This window comes from Haematobia irritans, chromosome 2 (genome assembly GCF_050003625.1).
Source record: "Haematobia irritans isolate KBUSLIRL chromosome 2, ASM5000362v1, whole genome shotgun sequence".
Lineage (NCBI taxonomy): Eukaryota > Metazoa > Arthropoda > Insecta > Diptera > Muscidae > Haematobia > Haematobia irritans.
The window spans coordinates 1,266,580-1,291,360 of NC_134398.1; the positions used below are offsets into that span (position 1 = coordinate 1,266,580).

At 32.9% G+C, this 24,781-nt stretch overlaps 1 protein-coding gene and 1 non-coding gene across 11 annotated transcripts in view; one reads left to right on the forward strand and one right to left on the reverse strand.

Moving 5' to 3' along the window:
* Positions 1 to 24,781, forward strand: part of sick (sickie) — a 275,969-nt gene that overhangs the window by 186,921 nt on the left and 64,267 nt on the right. For 4 of the 10 annotated variants that reach the window (XM_075293027.1, XM_075293034.1, XM_075293033.1 and 1 more), the window contains 7 exons: positions 6,600 to 7,156; positions 7,314 to 7,455; positions 7,869 to 8,180; positions 8,357 to 8,383; positions 11,127 to 11,246; positions 11,369 to 11,520; positions 11,640 to 11,791. In XM_075293027.1, the coding sequence (XP_075149142.1) occupies positions 6,600 to 7,156; positions 7,314 to 7,455; positions 7,869 to 8,180; positions 8,357 to 8,383; positions 11,127 to 11,246; positions 11,369 to 11,520; positions 11,640 to 11,791 (1,462 nt within the window). The remainder of the gene's footprint in view (positions 1 to 6,599; positions 7,157 to 7,313; positions 7,456 to 7,868; positions 8,181 to 8,356; positions 8,384 to 11,126; positions 11,247 to 11,368; positions 11,521 to 11,639; positions 11,792 to 24,781) is intronic. The other 6 variants (XM_075293029.1, XM_075293037.1, XM_075293028.1 and 3 more) reach the window with 5 other exon arrangements.
* Positions 11,862 to 11,933, reverse strand: TRNAP-AGG (transfer RNA proline (anticodon AGG)). The gene has a single exon. It is a non-coding gene; the product is annotated as a tRNA-Pro (tRNA).

The window sequence follows — 24,781 nt, forward strand, 5'->3', positions numbered from 1 at the left end:
TTGAAGACATTTCAATTAAAAAATTAATTGGATCAATTAATTTGGTGATTGCATCAGAAATTTTTTTTTTTGTGTGTATGCTTCAGTTTTATTAGATAAACTAGAAAATAATTTATAGCAGTATTTTAGGCGCAAAATTAAGAAAAAATTCTCTTAATATTTATCTTAAATATTCATCAATATTCTTTAGTAATAATAACATTATTAGTAAAGCCATCCATAGATAATTAAATGTAACCACATATTGTCAGTCTGATGCTTTAGTACGTTATTCCATTTGCCCTCTACCTGATTTCCGTAAACTATAAATCTTACCACGAAAAAATTCCCAAGCAATTATTCTCTTGAAAATTGCATTGTTCAAAACAAAAGATCTAACCATATAACTTTCCCCCCTCATCAAATTCTTAAGGTCCATCGCAAAAAAAAGGTTCAAATAAAAAATGACATGGTTTGGGGACAGAACGAGACAATAAAAATAAAACTACAATAACAACAAAGAATACTAACCCTATGTAATCGTTACGTTACGTGGTTAACTTTTGTGGTGTCTCCGGTAAGGAGGGTTGTAGTGTTGTTCCATTGTGTCTGATAGTCTCCACAAACACAACATGAGGCACTAAAACTTATTAAGGTGTCGTCTTTAAGTGGCAAAGAATTGGGTAAATAACAAAAGAATGTACAGAAGCAACAGCAAAAATAATAAAAAATAAAACCAGCATTCATAAATTGTACCAGGCAATTCAATTCTACATGACGAAATAGTTTGTATCGGTCAATAGACTCGTAGTGGAGATTTTAAAGGGGTATTAGAAAATCGATAGGTTACCAGAAAAAAAGTTTAATAAAAAAATCTATTCTCAGGAACAAGAAAGTAAAGCATTCTCAGATTTTAGACGGACGAATCGTATTTGTTAACATATAAGTATTTTAATAGCAAAATTTAAAATTAATTTCAAGACAACTTACCCATATTCATCTTTCGGCTTTGTACAGCATTTTTCCTGTAAATAAATTGAAATTACTCATTAAATTGGACTAATTCATATACAATATTTATACAATATGTTGAAGAAAATTATAATTGCCCTGATCACATTGTTTGTTTATCAATTTATATATATATATAGGAAAATATATTTTCCAGTTCCCACAAATCTTGGCCATATGTGCTATTCAGTTATCCTTTGTTTGGACATACTCGTATTATTTTTGTTTTAAGGTTCAATGACATGAAAACCTAGATTTTGTCCATAGTTTATATTGAGAATGTCAATGCGAAAAACATGAATGTATTGTTGTTCGAGATAATGTGAATGACCTTAAATTGGAGTGTAGATAACAAGCCATAGAAGCTTTACATTTTTTTAAATTAAAAAATGTCGAGCAATTGACCAATATTTAAATATATATAAAATATGGATTTTTTCGGAAATTTAGGAAGTCAAATGGAAAAAAAATTTAACTGAGAAATTTACTAATAAAAAATATTAGACATCCCTAATATCAGGAATCTAAATTTACAGAACAACAAGGACAAATTTCTTTAAATGTAGGACACTTATCTTTGAAATTTGAGTCGCCCGGTTAATGTCGTTTACCATTCAAATAAGGCAAACTTTCTTTAAGGTAATGAAAAACATGTTTAACTTAAAGAAATTATCTTTAAATAAAATGATATATTGAATACTTGGCCTAATGAAAAAAGCTTCAAATATAGACTGATAATTACTTTGAGCAGTCTGCATCCTTAAATGAAAGTTTTTTCTTTATATAAGAAAACGATTTTTTGAAGTTTATTATAATTTGAATATTTAAAAATGTGTTTATTTGTTCTTAAATAGCTTTGTAAATGTATCCTAAGCCACCGTGGTGCAATGGTTAGCATGCCCGCCTTGCATACACAAGGTCGTGGGTTAGATTCCTGCTTCGACCAAACACCAAAAAGTTTTTCAGCGGTGGATTATCCCACCTTAGTAATGCTGGTGACATTTCTGAGGGTTTCAAAGCTTCTCTAATTGGTTTCACTGCAATGTGGAACGCCGTTCGGACTCGGCTATAAAAAGAAGGTCCCTTGTCATTGAGCTTAACATGGAATCGGGTAGCACTCAGTGATAAGAGAGAAGTTCACCAATGTGGTATCAGAATGGACTGAATAGTCTAAGTGAGCCTGATACATCGGGCTGCCACCTAACCTAACCTAACCTATCCTAATTTTAATATTATGGAACCTAAAATTAAAGCTAGATTGCTTCCTGAAAAGAAGCTGAATCTGCTGGCTCGAAATCAATACCAAAATCCTTGCACAGACAAAAAAATACTGTTTGGGTGTAAAAGTTATATATTTGGAACTCACATTTTTAGCATATTATTGTTAAGTGCAAGCATATGTTTGCGAGATATATGTGTTAATTTGTTGGAACATATAATGTTGGGGACAGAAATTTTTTTAAATATATATGGATGCAAACATATACAGATAACATAGTGACAGTGCCTATACACATTTAGAAAAAATTAATAAGCGAACAAAACATTGAAAATTCTTTCTTTTTAAATGATTTATTTATTCTTAAAAAATAGAGACAATATTAGTAACAATAATTTTGGTACTATTGTACGACGTGTGAAAAAAAATAAGGACACTTTATGAAAGTTTAAATATATTACTAACTGTATTAGAACTAAATAGATATTTATACTGAATATTGTTTCATAAATTCGCAGTGTTATATTAGTAATAAGTTGCGGATCCTTTGTCATATGGAACAGTAGAACTTCGAATCAATACGACCAAATTTTTGGCAAAAATGTAGCAGTATTTCGTTCCACGCATCCTGCATTCGATTCCAAACCTCATCGCAATTTGATGGACACATTGCCCTGATTGCCCGTTTAACTGTGTTTCAAAAAATTGTTATTGGGTTCAATTCTGAGGACTGTACCACCCATTCTAATACATTTATTTTATTGTCCTGGAACCACTTCTTTGTATACCTTGTCGTGTACTTTGGGTCATTATCCTGCTACCATTGAAGTGGCATATTTTCTTCGGCATAAGGCAACATTGTTTTTTGCAAAATATCTTTGTAATCACACTGAAAAAGATATTGTCGTGAGGTCAAAGATTTCATGTCTTTAAAATACGAATTAAAATTTTGCTTAGCATGTTGTTTTCCTTGTCCAAAAGTCGATAAACTTTTCAATGAAGTCGTATTGTCCTTATAATTAAGTGATTTCACTTAAAAAGGGGTATCATAACATGAAAGAAAAAATGTTTGTGCTAAGGTCAACTTGACTTTAATAATTCAGAAAAATTCTTTAGATTTAATGAAATTGTATTTAAATTTGTTGTCTTTTTGCATCTTGACTGAAAGCAAAAAATCGTTCAAATATAAGACATCTTTTTCAACACTTTATTTTAAAGACGTTTTTTACTTGAAACATAGCATAATTTCTACTGGATGTCGAGTCTTAATTTGGAAAATAAAGTTGTCGTTACCTTGTTTTTAAAGGACTTTGATAGCATATGAAGAAAAAAAGCTGAAAAAGCTAAAAATTAAAATTTGCTTTCTAGAGTCAAGTACACAAAACCCAAATTTAAAAGATAATTGTGTCTTAAAAGTATCCTTACTTGAATTCTCCGCTTCTTTGGCTCGAAATCAATACCAAAATTGTTAAAGTAAAGACAAAATCTTTGGAACCGGGAATGCTATTTTTTCAGTGTACAATATAGAGGACACACACGGTAATTCGAGAATGACCTCCATACCATGATGCTGCCAACACCGTTTTGGACCGTTTTTAAAATATACTTGGAATATAATTCTTGATGGATAGGTCTAAATTTTTTAAATTTACTTTTTACTTCATCAGACCATAAAATATTACGCCATTTTGCTTTGCCAATCGATTTGATTTTTAGCCAACTTTTATCTTTGGTTAATATTCTTTTTGGATAATAATGACACTTTTATTGCACTAAGTACTCTAAATTCATTTCCAATGTGTGTTTTTCGTATAACATCAATATTTAGATCAGGTCTTATTTATATAGATCCGATAAGTGGATCTTTTTACGTATAGATTAATACTCCTCTCTATAGGTGTAATGTTAGTTTTTTCTGCCACGGGTTTGACCCTTGGGAATGTATTTATTGTCATTTTCGCCATCGGTTCTAGATATACCGAGCATTTTTATAATGTTTCGGTACGAATATCGGCTTTTAATTAATTTTTTACTACTATTTTGGATATCGCGGTCGTAGGGCTCATTTCTACCGATATTTCACAAAAAGTTTACAGAAGTGCAATTTATTTTGCAATAAATGTAAAGCTATGAATATGTTTTATACATTTACTTACAAAAAGAAAAGGGTTTTTAATTTTTAGTATCATTTTTTTTTACAAAAAAGCAATATTTGCCTTATTATTTTTCACAGCAGAAATCACTCATTTTGCAAAAAAAAAAAATGTTTTGCTATGAAAACGAAAGGAAACGCAAATTCTAGCAGTATTTCTTAATGTCGTCTACAAGCATTGCACACCAACATTCTTTTTTCAAAAATTCTTTAATTTTATACGAATTCGTAAACACAAAAGACGGTGAATGCGAATGTCCTTATTATTTTTCACACAACCGTATGTGTTTAGAAAGAAAGACCGATAGAGTATGATGCATGTAAAAAAAAATGTATTTGAAGCTCAAAATATTTGGATCCAAGTAATATTTTGTTGAGTGTAGAGGCCCGGTCCCTTTACATTCTTCATACCCTCGTTCAGAAGCTCTCGAAGAAAGAGAGTCTTCGTTTTTACATCCCATAGTATTTTAATTGCCCTGTTCCACAGCCCTTTCATTCAATTTTCCCCTTATACTGGCATGTCCAGGCACTCCAATTATGAGGATCCTGCCGATTGCAAGTTTCTATTATGATCCTCCAATTGGAATAGGATATATGTGACTGGGTCATAACTTCGTCATAATCTAATTACAGGTGTTGAATTGTTTTCATTGAGATTTGAAACTATTCGTTTCCCGTTTTGACAAGTGGAATTTATCACTGGGAACTACTTTAAATTTAGCATGAGATATAGAACCTATTGATATGAAATCAAAATACTCTTCGGATGGCGAACGACCAATAGATGCCCTTGATCGAACCTAGTAAACCCCAATTCCATAGTTCAATTTCAAGTAAATATACATATATCCCTACATTTCCATCATCGTTCTTCTACTTTCAATGTATTCATTATAAGGTTTTAACCATGAATATTGTGGCAGAATTTGCGAAATATGCAAAATAGTAAGTCAGGCGTAATGAAATAATTTGAATATGACATATGGTGCTATGAATGACAGATTGCAAATTCTCTGGAACAAAATGGTATTTGTTTTCATCATCCATGTTCTTTTCATGAAATTGTATGATAAGAAGAACTTATTGCTGCCATGGTTGCAATTGCTGTTATGTGTATTCAAGTGCATAGATTTTTCCTTCACAAGAATTGATGTTATTCATTCTTTTCGATGGTCTGATATCATTTTAGAACAGTTCTTTTTCCTGTCTTTCAATTGTTCATATGCATAAATCCATGAAGAATAGATAGGGATTTTTGGGAGGGTAAGTACCAAAACAAATATAGTGTAATGCAATTTTGACTTGAAAGGAAATATTGCAAACAAAGCCAGAGTGCCCACCCAAACTATGCTACTCCTACCCCATTGAGTATAAATTTCAGACATCTAAAGGCATTTCCCCTGCTGCCTCCCACATCCATGGTCATTTAGTGATAAGGAAGGCAACAGCTTTAAACAATAACACCCAAGTTTTATTTAATTCAATTCTTTTGTGTGGGTTTACCTTTGTCAACTAGCCTGTCTCTTGACAATGACATAAGCTCATTGTGATGCCATTGGAATATTTCTAAAGTCAATATTGAAGTTTACTGCAAGAAGGAAGCTGAAAAAACTTTATGCAAACAATTTGGCAGACATGTTTAAAACGAGCGCAACAAAACTTGAGAAGAAAAACTGAAATGCTGAGAGGGAAAAACTAAAATGTAGACTGAAAGAGACAACTAGTCAATCACATCATATCTTTGTACAGAACGTGCCTAAATGTATGAAATTTTTTGGATTGTGGTTCCTTAAAGTATGCTAAATAGTGAAGGATTTTTTAATGCATAAAAGATTAGTATTTTCGAAATAAATATAACTTCGTAAAATAATTTAAATGGTGAAGATAACCTCTAACAAAACCTCTCACAAATGACAATTATTGCAAAATTTTTGGTATACTATCTGAACTTTTGTCAAAATATTGGGTGTCTACTTCTGAAAGGTTACACTGCAAAGAGGTTGTCGCATGAACAAAACGTGTAAATGTTCGGCACAATTCCGACTTTCGCACAATTTTGTCCAGCTTTCGAGGACGATAAAAAAATACATGTTTTAACAATGTAATTTGTCTAAGATTCCTAAACTGCTTCCTCTCGAAGAATTAAATCTGAAATTATGAATTTTAAGATTACAGTAATTCTCCAAAAAAAACTACCAGAAAACAAACATTTAAAATTTTTGTATTTTCTCATTTCAGAATACGCAACAGTCGCGGCAGCTTAGATAGCATCGGTACGGGAGCCGCTTCTTCGGCAGCTTCTCAGGCAAGTTCCAGTGGCGGATCCAATACCAAAATGGACATTAGCAATGGTCTTAATGGTTCCGGCAACAATAGTGCCAATAGCAGTCCGCAACATCACAGCAGCAGTAGTCCCTCCCATCGTTCCTCATCACGTAATGGTCATTCTCGTGATAATTGGTCAAAAATGTCCGAACAAATGAATGGACAAAAAACTGAACACAAAGAAAAATCATCACCATCACGACGTAGTCTTGGTGGTGGTTCCAAACAAGGTTCACCCTCGTCTACTCGTACGAAAGGCGTACCACCTAGTTTTGGTTATGTGAAGCGTTCAAATGGTACTGCGACCGCAACAGCGGAACAACAAAATATTGCCATGATGATGAATGCGGTGGGAAATGGTAGTCCACAAAATGGACGAACAGCCCATGTATCGGCAGTACCAAGGACTACAGCGGCGGGTGGCCGTAAGATGTCTGGTGGAGCTCAAACACTGCCTCATGAAATGTCAAGTAAGTTTTTATAAAGAAATAAAGCAAAATAGCAATACCAAATGTCCATCAAGTCTGAAATAGTAAACTGGAATTTTTAGAGCCAAACAATATTAATTATCGTCATTATAGTTTTAATCTTTTTCAACAGTTTTTAATAAAATGTGTATCTTTACAGAAATGCCACCAACTACACAGCATCGCAGCTACTCCCTAACCGGTCCAGGAGCCACACAATTGAGTCAATGTATACGGGAGCGTTTGGCCGGTTCTCACAGTCTACCAAAACCCGGATCCGATATGCACATGTTTCAACACAGGTATGTATTCATTTATATTTAAGCTTAAAACCATTATATGCTACACTAATCCATAAAATAGGCTTCAAATTATTAATAACATTTCGCAAACCCTAAAGTATACTCTTATTTTTTGTTTAAAATAAAACATATATACATAAACATTAAATTGAACTTGATTGCTATCCTCTACATCATAATTAGTAACAATTAATTGTGGTGCAAAGCCACTTTCATGCATACACGCTTTTAAATACCGCAGTGTAAATCCAATGTTTGCCTAAATTTGCCACTTAATTAATATTTCTGAAATAGAGTCAGGTTAATCAATTTAACACCCTTAAATCTCAAATGCTTGAACAAAAAACACTAAAGCAATAAATGCTGAAACAATTTATTAAATGTATGTCTCTTTTTTATTATATTTCAATAAGATTATCAAACCGCCCCGGAAAGATGTTGGATGGTTCCTTGTCGGATACCCAAACCTATGCTGAGGTCAAGCCAGAATACAGTAGCTATGCCATGTGGCTTAAGCACAGCAACACAGCCGGAAGCCGGCTTTCTGAAGGCGATTCCTTGGAAAATATGCAAATAGCCTCGCCTTCCATGGCCAGACATAGTCACAAGATGATGCAGCATCGTGCCACAACTGCGGCAGCTATGGGTGGTAATTCGGCTACAATGACAGGCACAGAATCGCCCTATGTACAGAGTCCTCGTTTGAATCGCAGTAATAGTATAAGGTAGGTGTTTTCATCATTTTAAGGATGTTGATCCTTGACTTTTATCCAGCACTTGGATGGGCACGTGTTTCTTGTTCTTTTGTAAATACACTTGCTAATTTGTCACCTACTTATTCTGTATTTTTTTTTTTTTTTTAATAATTTCCCCCATCCACCATTTTCTTACGAACTTGAAGCTACTTGAAAGAAAGGACATATCCAAGGTGATAATAATGTGAAAATGACTCTTGATTTGTTTAGATCAGTTCTGTGTTACAGTCTTTTTATCTCTTGTACATTATATACTATGGCTTATTGTCTATTGTCTTTTCATTTGCTTTTGTGTGAAAATAGTTTTGTAGTGTTACACAGAAAGAAACAGAAATTTCATTTATTTCAAATACATTTTTGTAACATTTTTATAAAAATCATTGAATTCCATTCTCTGTATCTGTATTCGGTCATGGCCATTTACTAAGAGTTACATGAGAAAAAATCACTAAATGTCAAGGTCTTGCGCAATGTATATTTTTGTGGAAGAGTAGTCCATAAGTGCCTAAAAGTATGCAATTTATTTTTGTTTGGTTATTTTTCCACATATATCCAATTAAATGTGAAAGGACTTTGAAAAGTACCTGAAAGTATGCAATGCTTTGAGTAACATACAACAGATTTGGTAATCGTACTACTTTTCTGCAGGTCTCAAGTACAACACAAGTGGTCATCATTTAAGCTACCACAAAATGTAAAATTGGGACAACTGTTGCAATCGAATAAAAATTGTGTTTTAGTTGCAATTAATTGAGGATACTTTCGCTAAGCTAGACGTAAATATTAACAGATAAACCTATGACATATAGTATATCCTAAATGCAACAGAAGATTAGGTAGAGTAATAACAAGAATTTCATATCTCTAAAACAAGGCCTTCTCACCTTATTTCGAAAAATATATTCGAGCATTACCGACATACTCTATGCCCATATATACAAAATTATTTTCATACCTCGGCTTTCCTTTATATGACAATTTTTAAAATTCTTTATTACTTATTTACACCATTTAGGTGATAAAGAAATAAACAAGATCCCCTCCTGGCATACAACCTTCAAGCTTCGAAACACACCAGGAGGACATTGCAGTCTCTGTATATGGCTCCTTCCACTACTACTCACTCTTGATTTCAGCCGATTTACAAAAAAAAGGAAAAAAACGATGAGTCGTTTGTCTATTCATGTGTGTGAGGGAACCACACTCAAACAAACTCAGAGAAGTACTATAAGTTTTCTGTTAATTTATGCAGTATGGCATACTTTCAGGCACACATTCTTTAACACCCTACGGGTGTGAGTGCTTGTGAATGTGTTAGATGTGTTGGGAAAGGTTGAAGTAGAAACATTCTTTAAATACCATTTAAATACGGGTGGCTTAATGTCGAAAACAAAAATGAAAAGTTTGAAGCACCACTACCACCACCACCATAACAGAGCAAAAATTATGATGCTTTTTACTGTGAGAAATTTATGAGTTTCAAAGGCGATGAAAAGTATGCAATACATGTTTTTGTTCACAAATAGCAACATACTTTTAGGCGGTAACTTTGTGGCACATACCATATACAAGAATTTCTATTCAATTTTTCCCAGTATCTCATATGCAGCATATATTGCTAGCAAGCATTGTCTATGTCCAAGGATTTCATGGCTTTGTGCTGAACGTGCACAGGTCATGAACTTTTCTTAGTCCTGCTCAACTATGCTTTAACATTTGGTAATGACTTGCATTGCATTTAGATTTGTTCTTTTTTAATTTCCGTTCAATTTAAAACCACAAAATTGATGCCTACACACAGAGACAGATCCATAAACACCAAAACGAAATGGGTGGCATAAACTTCTTTGATTTTTAGTAGAAATTACAAATGTCTAGTCTAGCTCTAGGCGAAAATTACATCTCCTGCAGATCAGACTATTGCAAATTTCCGGTTTTCCACAAAAATGAAGAAATGAATGCCTAGCTAATAAATACTCTGGAATACCTTTACCACAATTTCACCATAAACCATCAAATTTTGAGAACTTTATTTCACATATCAACAAATACGGCTCTGGTTTATTACGTTTGTTATGATGGTGTTACAAAAATTATGATAATTTTATTAAATAGCCATTATATTGCCCTAAAATATACTATCTCTACCAGCTTCACTGATCCTCCTTACCATAATTACACTGCCTCAATGGCAATGCATATGGATGTAAAGGGCAATAATATCCTACAGTGTATGTAAATGGGTTTGTAACATTTCCATTTTTAACCCTTTACAAATTGAAATTTGTCTGGCAAACATTTTGGCAGTTGGTTTACCATATAAAAATTTCCATAACCATTATTGGGCTATGTATGGTAGGGTATTTGTATGGGTGGCCAGAAAGTTTGTAAAATTTTACTCTGTGAAAGACAGATAAGTCAACTGACAAAATGTGTTGAAATTTATAACATTGTTGTGAATGAAAACAAATGAGAACAGCTTGCCGGAAAGGCAAATGATTCTACCATCATGGAGGAGTCTAACCAATTGCTGCACAATTATATGAGAAAATTTCAAAATGATTGTCCTCAATGGTAGGCTAACAATTTGTTGAGCTGTGCTTTAAACTTTATTTAACATTTTATTTAAGAAATATTAGATATTAACTAAATAATTTATTGAAATGACAAATTTTAAATTAAATATCAAATATTATACATTAAATATTACTAGTTTTCTAACAATAATACTTGAGTTGTAACTAAAAATTTATTTGAAAATTATAATTATGTCTATGTAAAATAAAGCAAACTATATTTTTTTATTTTTTGAAATTTTCAAGATTTGGCCAAAGTTTGCTTTGTTAATTTGACTGCTATTATAACTATTTTTTTATTTAATTTTCCATTAAGAATAAAATTTGTTTACCTTTCTAGATCTACGAAATCGGAAAAAATGTATCCATCTATGATGTCCAGAGGATCGGAAGTGGAAATTGAACCTTACTACTGCCTACCAGTTGGAGCAACACACAATGGTGTTATATCAGCTCAAATGTATGTTATTTAATATCAATCCGATTGAGCATATTTGAAATATTTCTAAACCATTTGGCGTTTACAAATTTTCAAATATTTCGCTGCATTAGCTCAAAATTTAATACATTTAATTTAATTAGCTCCATTTCCAGCCAACCAACATCGCCAACACCCATTAATCGAGGGTTTTCTGGACCAATGTCACCCACTCATTGTAATACATCGGGTTTGACCAACATGAGTGGAACTACGGCCAGCCATAGGCTGACATATCCCAAGAAAAATGATGAAGGTAAGCAAGACTAAAGAAAAAATAATTCAATGAACACTAAAGTTTTTTAGTTGGTATTTTAAAGTTTGTAGTCGAACTAACAAATGAACTTATGTGAATTTCCCTTTTTCTATTTTCAGTTCATGGTAGTGCCGCTTCATTACTTTCTGGTGGCAGTTCGTTATATGGCACTTCTGAAGAAAGGCAAGCTCATGAAATACGTCGCCTTAAGAGGGAGCTTATTGAGGCCCGAGAACAGGTGCTGAGTTTGAGTAGTCAGTTATCAACAAATGTAAGTGCAAATGAAAAATAAATTTTATAATAAAATTAATAAAAAAAAAAAACAAAAAAGATTACAACTTGGGCTCGTCCGGGATTTGAACCCGGGACCTCCCGCACCCTAAGCGGAAATCATACCCCTAGACCAACGAGCCATGCATCCATGTGTGCATATTTTTAGTTTTGTGGTGTGTTACACAAAGAGAATGAGAGAATAATAGATACTCAATGTGAGTGTTACCAATAGCTGTTATAGTACCCATTTGTCATAATGTGCGTTGGCAATGCACACATTGAGATATTTTTAGCTAACATAAGACACAGTTGCACAAAAAGGGAGTAGAATACTAAAATACCAGTAAACAAAAAATGTAATTTCCCGACTACACAAATGTTGCTGAAAGACAACATAAATGTTGCCAAAAACACAAATGTTGCCAAATGAGACAAATGTTGCCAAACATATTCTCATTGCATCTAAGGGATATTCCAAAGGGATCATTGTAGCAATTTATTAATGTTGAATTCTATGTAGGCAATGTTATTTCCTACTCAAGAATTTCACCAGAACTTGTTGGCTTCAAGCCAAATAATATAAATAATTATACTCCCAAATGTGTACCCCAACCGTAAATGACAAGGGCTGGTTGAAAAAAAAAAACAAAGATGGTTTACTGCAGAATTATGTTGGTTATAATGGTTACAAGCCAGAGCCTTGCAAATAACAAAGGATAGGCAACCGCCATAATAAATAAACGCAAATATTCTCCTAAACACAGTGTTAATTTTGTAAAGCCGGTTTAGCTTAATTTTAGTACACTAAAATAATTTTGATGGAAAAGGTAGCTAACACGAAACATTACCCATTCAAATGATTTATTTTTGTGTAAACATTTAATATCAAAGTTGACAACTAAACCAACACAAATTGGAGTGTTATGAAGGCTAACGGATGAAGAAATCGTTGTGAAGATGTTGGTTGAATGAGCTGAGAATTTACTGGAGGATAATTCAATAACTAAAAAATGATTTCTTTTGTTATATGCTCTTTTTTTAAAAATGGGATAACTGCCCAGTTGAAAAAATTATCCACGCTCCGCATATTTATCCACTCTAGGTATTTACATCAGCCACTACTATGCAACTAGAAAACTCCATCATATGATATATCTATTACACTTTTCAATATAGTTCATGACATGACTTCTGACAACATTGTGCCATGTCCAATAGCAATGCATCTAGAATATCGTCTCTATACAAAAGAGAAAAATCTTTTGTTACCATAAAAACTGGGTCAGTTTTAGGTAAAACTTTCTCAAACCTCAAACATGGGCTTTTCACATTGTGTTGATGTCTTCCTTATCAGCTTTCAATACATTTCGCTGCAATTGTAGTCACCTATGTCAGTCAATATTGATGGAATTGAATCCACAGAACCATAACTTCACACCACAGAGAATGTCATGGTTACAGAGATAACTGCAACGACAACGAAAACCTCCAACTTCCTTTAGATGGTTTCTCCATCTAAAACAACTCCAGCCAGCATTAACCAATAAAGAAATCCCAAAACGCAGTAGTTGTGCGGTGGCACCCAGCCCCCATCAAATGTTAAAAAATCTCCATCGTTGGATGCCATAAAAGTGTGCATCAGCCATCTCGTATAGTATCTCCACAGCGTGTAGTATGCGTTGGCATTATGACTATTTCTTTGCGCATTTTACACCCAGACAGACATGCCTAGAATGTGCTGTACGAACATGGATGAAAGGAAGCATTATGCGAAACCATCATATCTCACTAGTGACCGCCAAAATGATGTTTAAGGAAAGTGCCGTAGTAAAAAAGTGCCACTACCTAACAAGAGCAAAAACTGAATATCCCCCTCATAGCATCCGTAAAATACAAAGTTTCTGTACCACAAATGGATAAATGTATATGTATAAGACCATTGAAAAAATTGATATGAAATATACGCTTTTCCACAATGGTAAAGATTGAATGTATTGTTGGTGACTATTGTGGAAAAATGCAGCAAGTTTGGTTTCGAAGGCAAGAACTAAACTAAATGGAAAACATTTGAAAAAGATGGAATTCCTTAAATTATTTGAACAAAACGCAGAAACTTTTCTAATCTTTCGAAAAAAGAAAATAAAGCTAAACTTTTCTTAATATTTCATTGTATTGGCTAAAATTTAAATGACTGAAATTTTATTGGTGGTTCGGAATAAATGTGAACGAAACGTAGCAAATGGACAGAAAGAAAATTTCATTCACGTGAGTCAACGACATGTTTTTCATTGGCATAACGAAATGCCTTCATTGAGACAATGAAAATGTTCATTAATAATATGAAAAACGTTCTTAATAGAAAAATATTAACAATAGTGAAGTCTCGTTATAATACGAAATTTACGTCAATTATGTCATTACGTCGTGATCATTGTTGTTTAATCCCAGCAATGTCCTTAATTTCATCAATCGTATGATTATCAAGAGGGTGCAACTGTCGCTTTTTAATATCCATCAGTCATAATCCAGCCTGATACAACGAATCATTTTCATTAAGTCAATAAAAAACTTCGTTAATATTAGGTTAGGTTAAAGGGGCAGCCCGATTAAGATTCATTCAGACTCTCTTACACTATTCAGTCCATTGTGATACCACATTAACTAAAAGTACCTATTACATATGGGCACTTCTAGTTTTAACCGCTGAACCTTCTCGATTATTTTTCTTCGCTGAACCAACCAGATTGTTCCAAAAACGTTAGCAGACTGCTTAAGTTAACGTTTTCCAGATCCGCCAGTAATCTGTAGGTATATGCTCCTAAAAGTTGCTTGCGCTTTACACAAAATGCAGGACACTCACACAAGAGGTGTTTAATTGATTCTTTTTCCTCCTCATCATGACAGCGCATACAATAGTCATTATACTTCGCGCCAATAGTTTTTGCAAAATCGCCTATCAGGCAGCGACCCGTTATAGCAGATATCAGGACTGATATCTGACGTCTCGAGAACATTAGCATATCTAGTGTGCGGTTTAAGTTGAAATGGGGCCATATTTGCTTGGTGTCGTTACAACCCTTGCAATTCTCCCATCGAACATTTGCCATCATAATAGCCTTCTCACGCAGTATGAGCTTGCAGGTAGCTAGGGGCATTGGCATACCAACAAATTCTAGTTCCCCTGGAATATGTAAGGTAGTCCCTAGCCTTGCCAACTCATCCGCTTCGCAGTTCCCCGGTATGTTCCTAGGGCAGGCACCCATATTAGGTGAATATTGTACTGCTCAGCCATCTCATTGAGAGATTTGCGGCAGTCGATGGCCGTTTTCGAGTTGAGGAACACAGAGTCCAAGAATTTTATTGCAGGTTGACTGTCTGAGTATATATTAATGCCCACATTTTTTGGAACATTACTTCTCAGCCAATTCGTCACCTCTCTTATTGCTAATATTTCAGCTTGAAAAACACTACAGTGATTAGGTAATCTTTTCGCTATTAGAAGTTCAGAAGCTATTAGAAGATCATTAGAATATACTCCGAACCCCACTTGTCTATCCAATTTGGAGCCATCAGTGTAGAAATCTATATATTCTTTATTCCCCGGGGTCTGTGTGCACCACGCCTCACTGTTGGGGATTAGAGTCTCAAACCTTTTGTCGAAAAGTGGACTCGCCAAAGTGTAATCCACTACGTTAGGCACATCTGGCATTATTTTGAGGACCGAACTGGGACCGTAACCTTTTTCCGACCACAGCGATAGCTCGCGCAACCGCACAGCCGTTGTTGCAGCTGACTGTTTGGCCAAAATGTCTAAAGGCAATAGATGCGGCATGACATTAAGGGAATTTGTTCCTGTCTTGCTGAATGCGCCTGAAATACACAAACACGCCATACGCTGAACTTTATCTAAACAAGTCGGTTTCTGAAGTGCCGGCCACCAGACTACAACACCATATAGCATTATAGGTCTAACCAATGCCGTGTATAGCCAATGCACAATTTTTGGTTTTAGTCCCCTCTTTTTTCCTATTGCCTTTTTGCATGAGTACAAAGCTACAGTTGCTTTTCTCGCCCTTTCTTCAATATTAAGCTTAAATTTCAGCTTCCTGTCCAAAATAACGCCAAGGTATTTTGCACACTCACCAAAGGGAATTTCAATACCCCCTAAGGAAATAGGCCTAACCGTGGGAGTTTTGCGATCTTTGCAGTACATGACTAATTCTGTCTTTGCACCCCAAGACCATTGTCTTTCGCCCATTTCTCAGTCATCCGAAGGGCCCTCTGAATAATATCTCTGATTGTGGATGGGAATTTTCCCCTGACTGCCAGAGCCACATCATCTGCGTATGTCATCACTTTTATCCTTTCTTTTTCTAGAGTAACCAGAAGGTTATTTATAGCAACATTCCAAAGAAGAGGTGATAGAACTCCTCCTTGGGGAGTGCCTCTGTTCACATACCTTTGTATGTTTGCTTGTCCTAGTGTGGCTGAAATACGTCTCTTCATTAGCAGTTCGTCTAACAGCCTGAGTATACATGGATCAACATTCAGAGTTGTCAGTCCATTTAATATCGAGCTCGGATGGACATTATTGAACGCCCCTTCGATGTCTAGAAACGCCACGATTGTGTATTCTTTGACAGATAGTGAGCTTTCAATAAAGCTGACTAGTTCATGTAGTGCGGTCTCAGTAGACCTGCCCTTCGAGTATGCATGCTGCCGTTTCGAGAACAAACTTGAATCGATGCTAGTTCTAAGATAAATATCTATCATCCTCTCCAGAGTCTTAAGTAGGAATGAGGATAAGCTGATTGGTCGGAAATCCTTCGCCCTCGAGTGAGAGGCTTTTCCCGCTTTAGGTATGAAAACGACTTTTGTTTCCCTTCACTTTCCTGGGATATATGAAAAGTTGATACATCCTTTATATTACAATAAATTTAATAATTTCAAAAAAAAGGAATCTCACTAATTTCGTAATATAGTTTTTCGAATTATGAAAATCATTTACCCATAATTCATGGCAATATCGATCATTAAACTGCGGAAATATTCGTTCATTTATTAGTCTTACTGGAATTTCTCTGTATTGAAGAAGATTAAATTAAATTATTTGAATTCATATTATTTTCATTTAATGTCATTCAATTCAATTTATCTCTTTTCAATTTCATTGGTAATATGTTTCAAAATTTTAAATAAACCAGATCATCTGGATTATGAATTGTAGCCTCACTCGGCATTTCTCAAATTTTGAATTTATTTAAATTAATCGATATTTATTTAATTTAATTATGTATAATTAACACAAACATTTTTATGTCATTGGATTTATACCAATATAACATTAATTGTGGCGATTTTGTTTAATTAAAAAATTGTAAAAATTTGTTACTTATTATTTTAAATTTACTGATTTTATTTAAACAGGAAATTTAAATAAATTGTTTAATATCTTTTCTCGTGAAACTCGCCTTCTTAAAAATGTTTATATGCCGCTAAAGAAGTTACTGTTCCATTTGTGCCAATATTTCCATAGATGAAAACGATTTTAGCATTTCTAGAAAACGAATACGTCCATAATGAGCAACGCGTATTTATCGTCCTACCGACACAGACATTTGAAGTGCATAAACTTCACATAAGTATGATGAATACCACGCTAAGGCTTCCACAATAAACTTCGTATGGTCTGAACAAGTTAAACTATGTGATGCTATTGCAGTTCCTTGCCTATTCCAATCCGTTTTGGAACGAAATGACCGACAAACATTTCTCCCATGTCGGTTTGATGATGATTGCCTGTCTCTGGCTCCGTTGTAAAGTGCGACTTAAACAAAAACAACATAATGAAAAGTTGTGGGCAGCAGCAGCCACAATAGTATCACAACTCCATGGACACTGGTAGCCATTGATGACAGGCCAAAGTGGTCTTTCATAATGCTTTGCTTGTGGTATTTTCACCACATTGTGGAAAGCTAACAGCGGGAACATTTCATCACCACAAAGATTCGCGTGGTAAAAAGAATGTAAACAAAGTCTAAGAAAAACAAAAATGTTGTTTGAAAATGTCTTTGCCAAATGAGAACTGACAACTTTGCTTATAAAGAAGTATTTGAAAAAAAAAAAAACAGTTTAAATAAGAAATTACTTGCTCGAAATCCGATAAACAACACAAATAGGCTATTAATATCGCGGAAGAGAGGGTTTATGCTGTTTATGATTCCAGTACTGCAGTGCAAATATCTCTGTCTGTGCGTCTGCGTATAGATCGCCATGGAATAATCTCATGAAAATGTAACATTGTTGGAATAACCTATATTTATGTTATATTCATTTCATGTGATTTGTGCTCGAAGCACATGTAGAGTCTCCAGAAGAAATTAATTGCTTCCGTATCTTATCACAAAAGGCAAATAAACTCATTTTACAATTGTTTATGTGATTTACTATGTTAGTGGAAAGGGGCGTGGAGAATCTATTGACTCTTGATTGTGCTCGCAACTTAATCCATGTACAAACATATTAAACCATTATTAGGAATTACACGATCCACAGATAACAGTGCTAGCTAAATAAAAATATTTTGCTATTTATGTTATCAGAAAATAAATTTTTTAATTAGAATTTTTTTAATCATCGGAATGTTTTGCTCAAATTTGAAATTGTAAAGATTTTTTTCTTTGATATTTTTTTGGAAATATATACAATATTTTTATTTTAAACGACTATTAACTGCACCGAAAGAATTTCCTTCGTAAAAAGAACGAAAAATTTCGTTAAACGTACGAAATTTGTCATTGTTTTACAACCAAAGAAAATTTTCATTAAAAGTACGAAATAACTTCGTACTTTTTATAAAAAGTTTCATACTTTTTATGAAACTATTTCGTTCTTTTTATGAAAGTATTTCGTACTTTTTATGAAATTGTTACGTACTTTTTATGAAACAATTTCGTACTTTTTATGAAAAACTTTCGTACTTTTTGTGAAATATGTTCGGACTTTTAGAAAAAAATTTTAAAGTCCAAAGTGCATTTGGTTGTAGTAACAAGTTTGAAAAATTTCATCACTACTTTACATCTAAAGTTTTTGAATTATTTTCAGTTTGGTTCAGGGATGGAAAATACAATACTATAGTACTTTTTTCAATACTTTTTCACCCTGATCAGTACCGTAGTACCCCCGCGAAGGATTTAGTACCTTTGTATATACATTTTTTGACCCGATATCGGATTTATGGTACAATAGTTTTGACAAAATATTTTAATATTTTGAGAAAGTATTTTGCTTATTTGCTAATAGTCTTTTACAAATTTGGCAAAACAGACAAGTTCATGCGGGAAGAAAATCTTGATTTTGTAAAAGCCATAGTCAAAAACACGATTTTTTTCTTTAGGATTGTTTTCTTTTGGAAAATTTAGTCAACATTTTATTTTTATAGAAAATTTTATCAAAATTTTATTTCTATAAAAAATTTTGTTAAAATTTTATTTCATTAGAAAATTTTGTCAAAAATTTATTTTTATTTATCTACAGAAAATTTATGATGTACCATGAAGTACAACTGTGGCAACCGTGATTACAATACTACGGCAGTCTTTGTAAAGGTAGAATTACATACCATGCGTTCAATGCGTACAATACGTCCGATGATTGAAGAGTTGAAATTTCTCTTTGAAATCAAAAGCTCGAATAGTCTGCCGCAAACAGAAAAAAATCAACCCTTCCATCAACACACGGATTGACGCATGGTATGTAATTCAACCTTAAGAGGATATAAAACTAAAAAAAAATATTTACAATTGCGGAGTTGACAAACAAAATTTTATTGTCTTTCAAATTCAGTCTAAAGGAGCTCTTGACAATAATCTTCCAATGGAATTTTTGTTCAAATTTAGTGAAAAGTACTTTTTGCTCAAAAAAATACCTTTTTTGTACTTTCTTAAAAATTGTATTTTCCATCCCTGGTTTGGTTGCCTCATTCTTATTCATAACATCCTATCACCCAAATGAGAAGTAGCATAGACATGTAACAGGACATAATCAAAGACAATTTTATGTCGCAAGCGGAAATTTTTACAACTTCAATGAAACTTCTTCTTTATTTCAAAGAAAATGTTTCGCCCTTTTTATGAAGAAATTTTAATGCAGAATGCTTCGTAAAATATTCATAAATTCGTAAAAACTTCTTCACAAAAGTCACGAACTTTTTACGAAGAAAAGTTAATGTAGAATATTTCGTAGGTGTTTCATATATTCGTAAAATGTTCTTCGTAAAATTTACGAAAATGAATGAAAGTTTCGCTGTTTTAATGAAGAATTTACGAAGAATAGTTAATGAAGAATTCTTCTTAAAATTAACCAAGAGAATTCTTTCGGTGTGAGACAGTTGCAATCAGGGCTGTGGATTTTGCTCGACTCCGACTCCGGAGTAGACTCCGGGTAATATAACTAAATCTCATTTCAATACCACTAATTTGTAGTTCTATTGTGGGGGTACCGTAAGTGAATCGTATTTGTGGACCAAAATTATTGATACTATCTCAAATCCTTTAAATTTGTTGCGAGCTATATAAAGGTTTTATTCCCATATGCATGAATTTGAATCTGAATCGATTTTGACAAAATTGTACATACTTCTACAAAATCTATGTACTTAAAATTTAAATCTAACGTTATGGGACGTAACACAATTTTAACAAAAAATAAAAATCCAAGGAAAGTCTAAAGTCGGGCGGGCCGATTATAATATACTCTGCACAACTTTGTATTTAGATCTACATTTTGATAAAATCTTAAATCAGACTTCTACAAAATCTCGGGCAATATTTGGGAAATATTTTTAATTGTTTAGACAATTTCGCCAAAATGCATTTATGATTCATTCATTGAAAAATTTGAAAATTTGAGTCATTTCTACAAGTTTTCGACTTAGCAGTGAGTATCGGTGAGCATACAATTTTGGAAAAACTTTTGTCTAGTAAATAAAATTTTGCAAAATTTTCTACAGAAACAAAATGTTGACTAAATTTTCTATAGAAATAAAATTTTAGCAAAATTTTTTATAGAAATCAAATTTTGACCAAATATATAGAAATAAAATTTTGAATAAAATTTTTTTAGAAATAAAATTTGGCAAAATTTTTTATAGAAATAAAAGTTTGAAAAAATTATCAATAGAAATACAAATTAAAAAAAAATTGTGTAGCAAACAAAATTTTGCAAAATTTTCTATAGAAATAAAATTTTGCAAAATAACATATTCTATAGAAACCAAATTTTGACTAAATTTTCTATAGAAATAAAATTTTGACTAACTTTTATATAGAAAAAAATATTTCTATAGTAATAAAATTTTGAATACATTTTTTATAGCAGTGAGTACCAGTGAGCATCAGTAAGAAAAAAATTTTTGAGAAAATTTGCTATAGAAATAAAATTTGACAATATTTTCTTATACAAATAAAATTTTGAAAAAGTTATCAATAAAAACACAATTTTAGAAAAAATTTTGTGTAGTAAATAAAATTATGCAAAATATTCTACAGAAACAAAATTTCGACTAAATTTTCTATATAAATAAAATGTTGAAAACATTTTCTAATAAATAAATCTATTACTATAAAATTTTGGCAACATTTTCTATAGACATAAAAATTTGCAATATATTCTATAGAAACAAAATTTTGACTCAATTTTCTATAGAAATAAAATTTTGACTAAATTTTCTATAGAAAAAAAATATTTCTATAGGAATAAAATTTTGAATAAATTTTTTATAGAAGTAAAATTTTGACAAAATTTGCTATAGAAATAAAATTTTGACAAAACTTTTTATAGAAATAACATTTTGACAAAATTATCTATAAAAAAAAATTTTGAAAAAATTTTCTATCAATATTCCACATATGTATATGGCCTTAAGATAAAATTAAAAAAAAAATAATAATAATTTCGGGCATTAAAATGGATCGATCCAGCCCATCTGCTAGTCTAACATTCTAGGGAACATCAAAAGATAGCCGTAATTTGAAGTTGATTTTCATTTACAATCATGCTGTACATTGATCGAATGAATAACGCAACGGAAACTAATTTGCGTAAAATCTTGCTTAGTTACAAAAATGTGGTGTTTTAAAAAATTTGGTTTAGCCGGAGTCGGAGTCGAGCAAAATTTTTACGACTCCGACTCCAGCAAAATCTTCAGACTCCGGCTCCATAGCCCTGGTTGCAATGAAAAACTGCATTCTGTTTATTATCATTTATCTACAGAAACACATTTTATCGATCTGCAACAGTTTCCTAACATTTCGAAGCTTCCCATGTTGCTAGGCAATGAGTTGAATATGTAACCGCCATGTAAATGGCGTTAATTTCAATTTAAACAAAAATTACACCACTATTTAGATAATGTATAACAAAGGCCAATTTGTTCACCTACATTGGCACTGAGCCGTCACCGATTCTTGTGACACAACCGGGTAATTGTATGTCAACAAACGAATTGAAAACTTTGTAATGTTCTCTAAGTACTTCAAGATATATTTACATACTCGCCCTCCTTGTTTCCATGCATCCCCTCTCTAGATGCCAGCATTGGTTAAACATTCAAAATGTTAGAGAAACAACAATAGAAATAAGAAACCGAATTTGGACCAAAATGGCTCCACATTTGAAAGTAACTGAATTGGACAGAGTATGGAGTACATATAACCTTGCAACATGTCAAATGTAAATTTTAAACAACAACAGTAGGTAAATATTTGTATTTACATGACAAATGTACTGGCGGTATACGAAGAAATAATGTAAACGTATGAAACATCTCGACATATTCAAATGTAGGTTTCTTAGCTGAACATATTTAGTGATGCTCGAGATTCCATCTCATCTACTCTATTCTATTCAAAGGGGTCTACTGGGAAATGCTCACACTCCAAGTGCATTCATTTAGATAGTCAGACAACATAACCAGAGATAAATGAAATCTAGAGCTTTTAACTGAATAAATATTTAAATTTTCAATTAGAACCTATTCTTCTCGATTGATAGTTAAATGGAGAACAGTGAATAGGAAACATGTGTAGCTCTATTGTTTACAGAGATTGTTGATAAGTCCAACCCATCTATATTCAATATATAAATGTTCGTAGCCATGTGTTATTAAGCAATTCAAGGTAAATTTCATTAGAAAAAAATAGCATGAAACAATAGGTTGCGGGAAAGTTTTAAGAGTTTTCATGAATATTTTACATGAAATGCGGCGAAAACAAAATTTACTTATAAAAGGGAATTTCTATTTCATTGATAAAAATAACAAAAATGTCTCTTTGTTATTGGAATTTGTAATTACATGAACTTCCAATGTCCATATTTATCACTGAAAATGCTCCTTTTTAGGGGTTTTGAAATGGTTTCTAATATTTAATATCTGGTATCCAGCAACAAAATAGATAATGATCGTTAGTGGCTATCTGTAATTATACTCTCTACTTAATGAAATTAACTCTCTAATTCAAAACAGAAATAATAGAAGAGGAAGATGGGAAAATGGCCAACGTGTTGCATTTACTATGTTAAATACAAGCATTTTTGTTCATTTTATGTTTTTTACATGAAAAACTCTCAAATGATGTTAACTTATGAGTAAGTAATAATAGGGAACATTTGCTAGATTTCTGGTAATTTTTTATGTAATTCGCTGACATCAATTTTATTTCGTGTTCCTAATATAATTTGTGGAACAAAACATCGTAAATAATAAGAATGTTTCGATCGCTGTCGATGATTTGATATTCTCTTCTATTGGTTTTGATTCCAAATATCACGCACTTCTACAAACTGTGTAAGAATCTAAACAGTGCTGCCGCTACTACTTCAATCGAAGTATTTTGCTTCATTTTCACAAAATTTACTTCGTCACTTCTTCTTTCAAAAATCTGCTTCACTTTTTGTTCTGCTTCAATCGGATGAAATTTGCTTCTCTTAGAGTCCCCGCAAGCCAAATTTGGGGGTCTGTTCATATGGGGGCTATACGTAAAAGTGGACCGATATAGCCCATCCTATGTTGGAGGGTATAATAAAATGAATTCTATTGTTTGTTTTCAAAAATGTATGCTACTTCAATTCTACTCCACTTTTTTCCAAAATCTACTTCACTCAATTTGTCACTAGCGGCAGCACTGAATCTAAATAAGACCCGCATGATCCATATACAACATTGTAAATAAATCTAGTTACTAATCGTTGGTAGGTTTGTGAGCTTTGTTTTTAGAAATATTACATATCTAAACACATTTTTGACCTGACGGAAAAGGCAAAATCAATTTCACATGGGTATCTTAACCTGGGAGGTACAGCGGCCAACTCCAAAATTTCCACCAGCACATGAATGTGTATACTCTACACCCCTGTGATTAGAGTTCAAAATTTTTCTTTGCCTACTAATTCGTGTTTAAACGTCGAGATTACGTTCGTGTCTCGAGCCGGAAATCATCTATTTTTTAAAGTTTCTCTTTTACCTCATTAAGTGAGGTTGATTATTATCCTGCAATTTTTGTTGATTTTAGCACACGACATAGGTATTTTCCGTTTGCATTTTTGCGCTTGCAATATGGATTTTCGATTCGAAAATAGTACCAGCCTCGTTATTGAGCTAAACATGGAATCGTCAAGCACTCAGTGATAAGAGAGAAGTTCACCACTGTGGAATCCCAGTCACACAGCTGAATAACATAGTCTATGTGAATCTTAAATAACGGGCTGGCACTATACCTAACCTCACCTAATACCAACCTTAAATCGTGTTATATAAAAAGTAAAAGTACTCTTAGATATCCATTTACGAGTATAAAAAAAAAACTAAAGACGGCAACTTAATGATATGTATGTTACTTGAAATCATGGACTGTAAGAAAAGATTTCTTTTCAGAGGAACAAAATTTCAGACAAATTAAGTTTTCTTTTTACGCAAAAAAAGTTTTTTTAA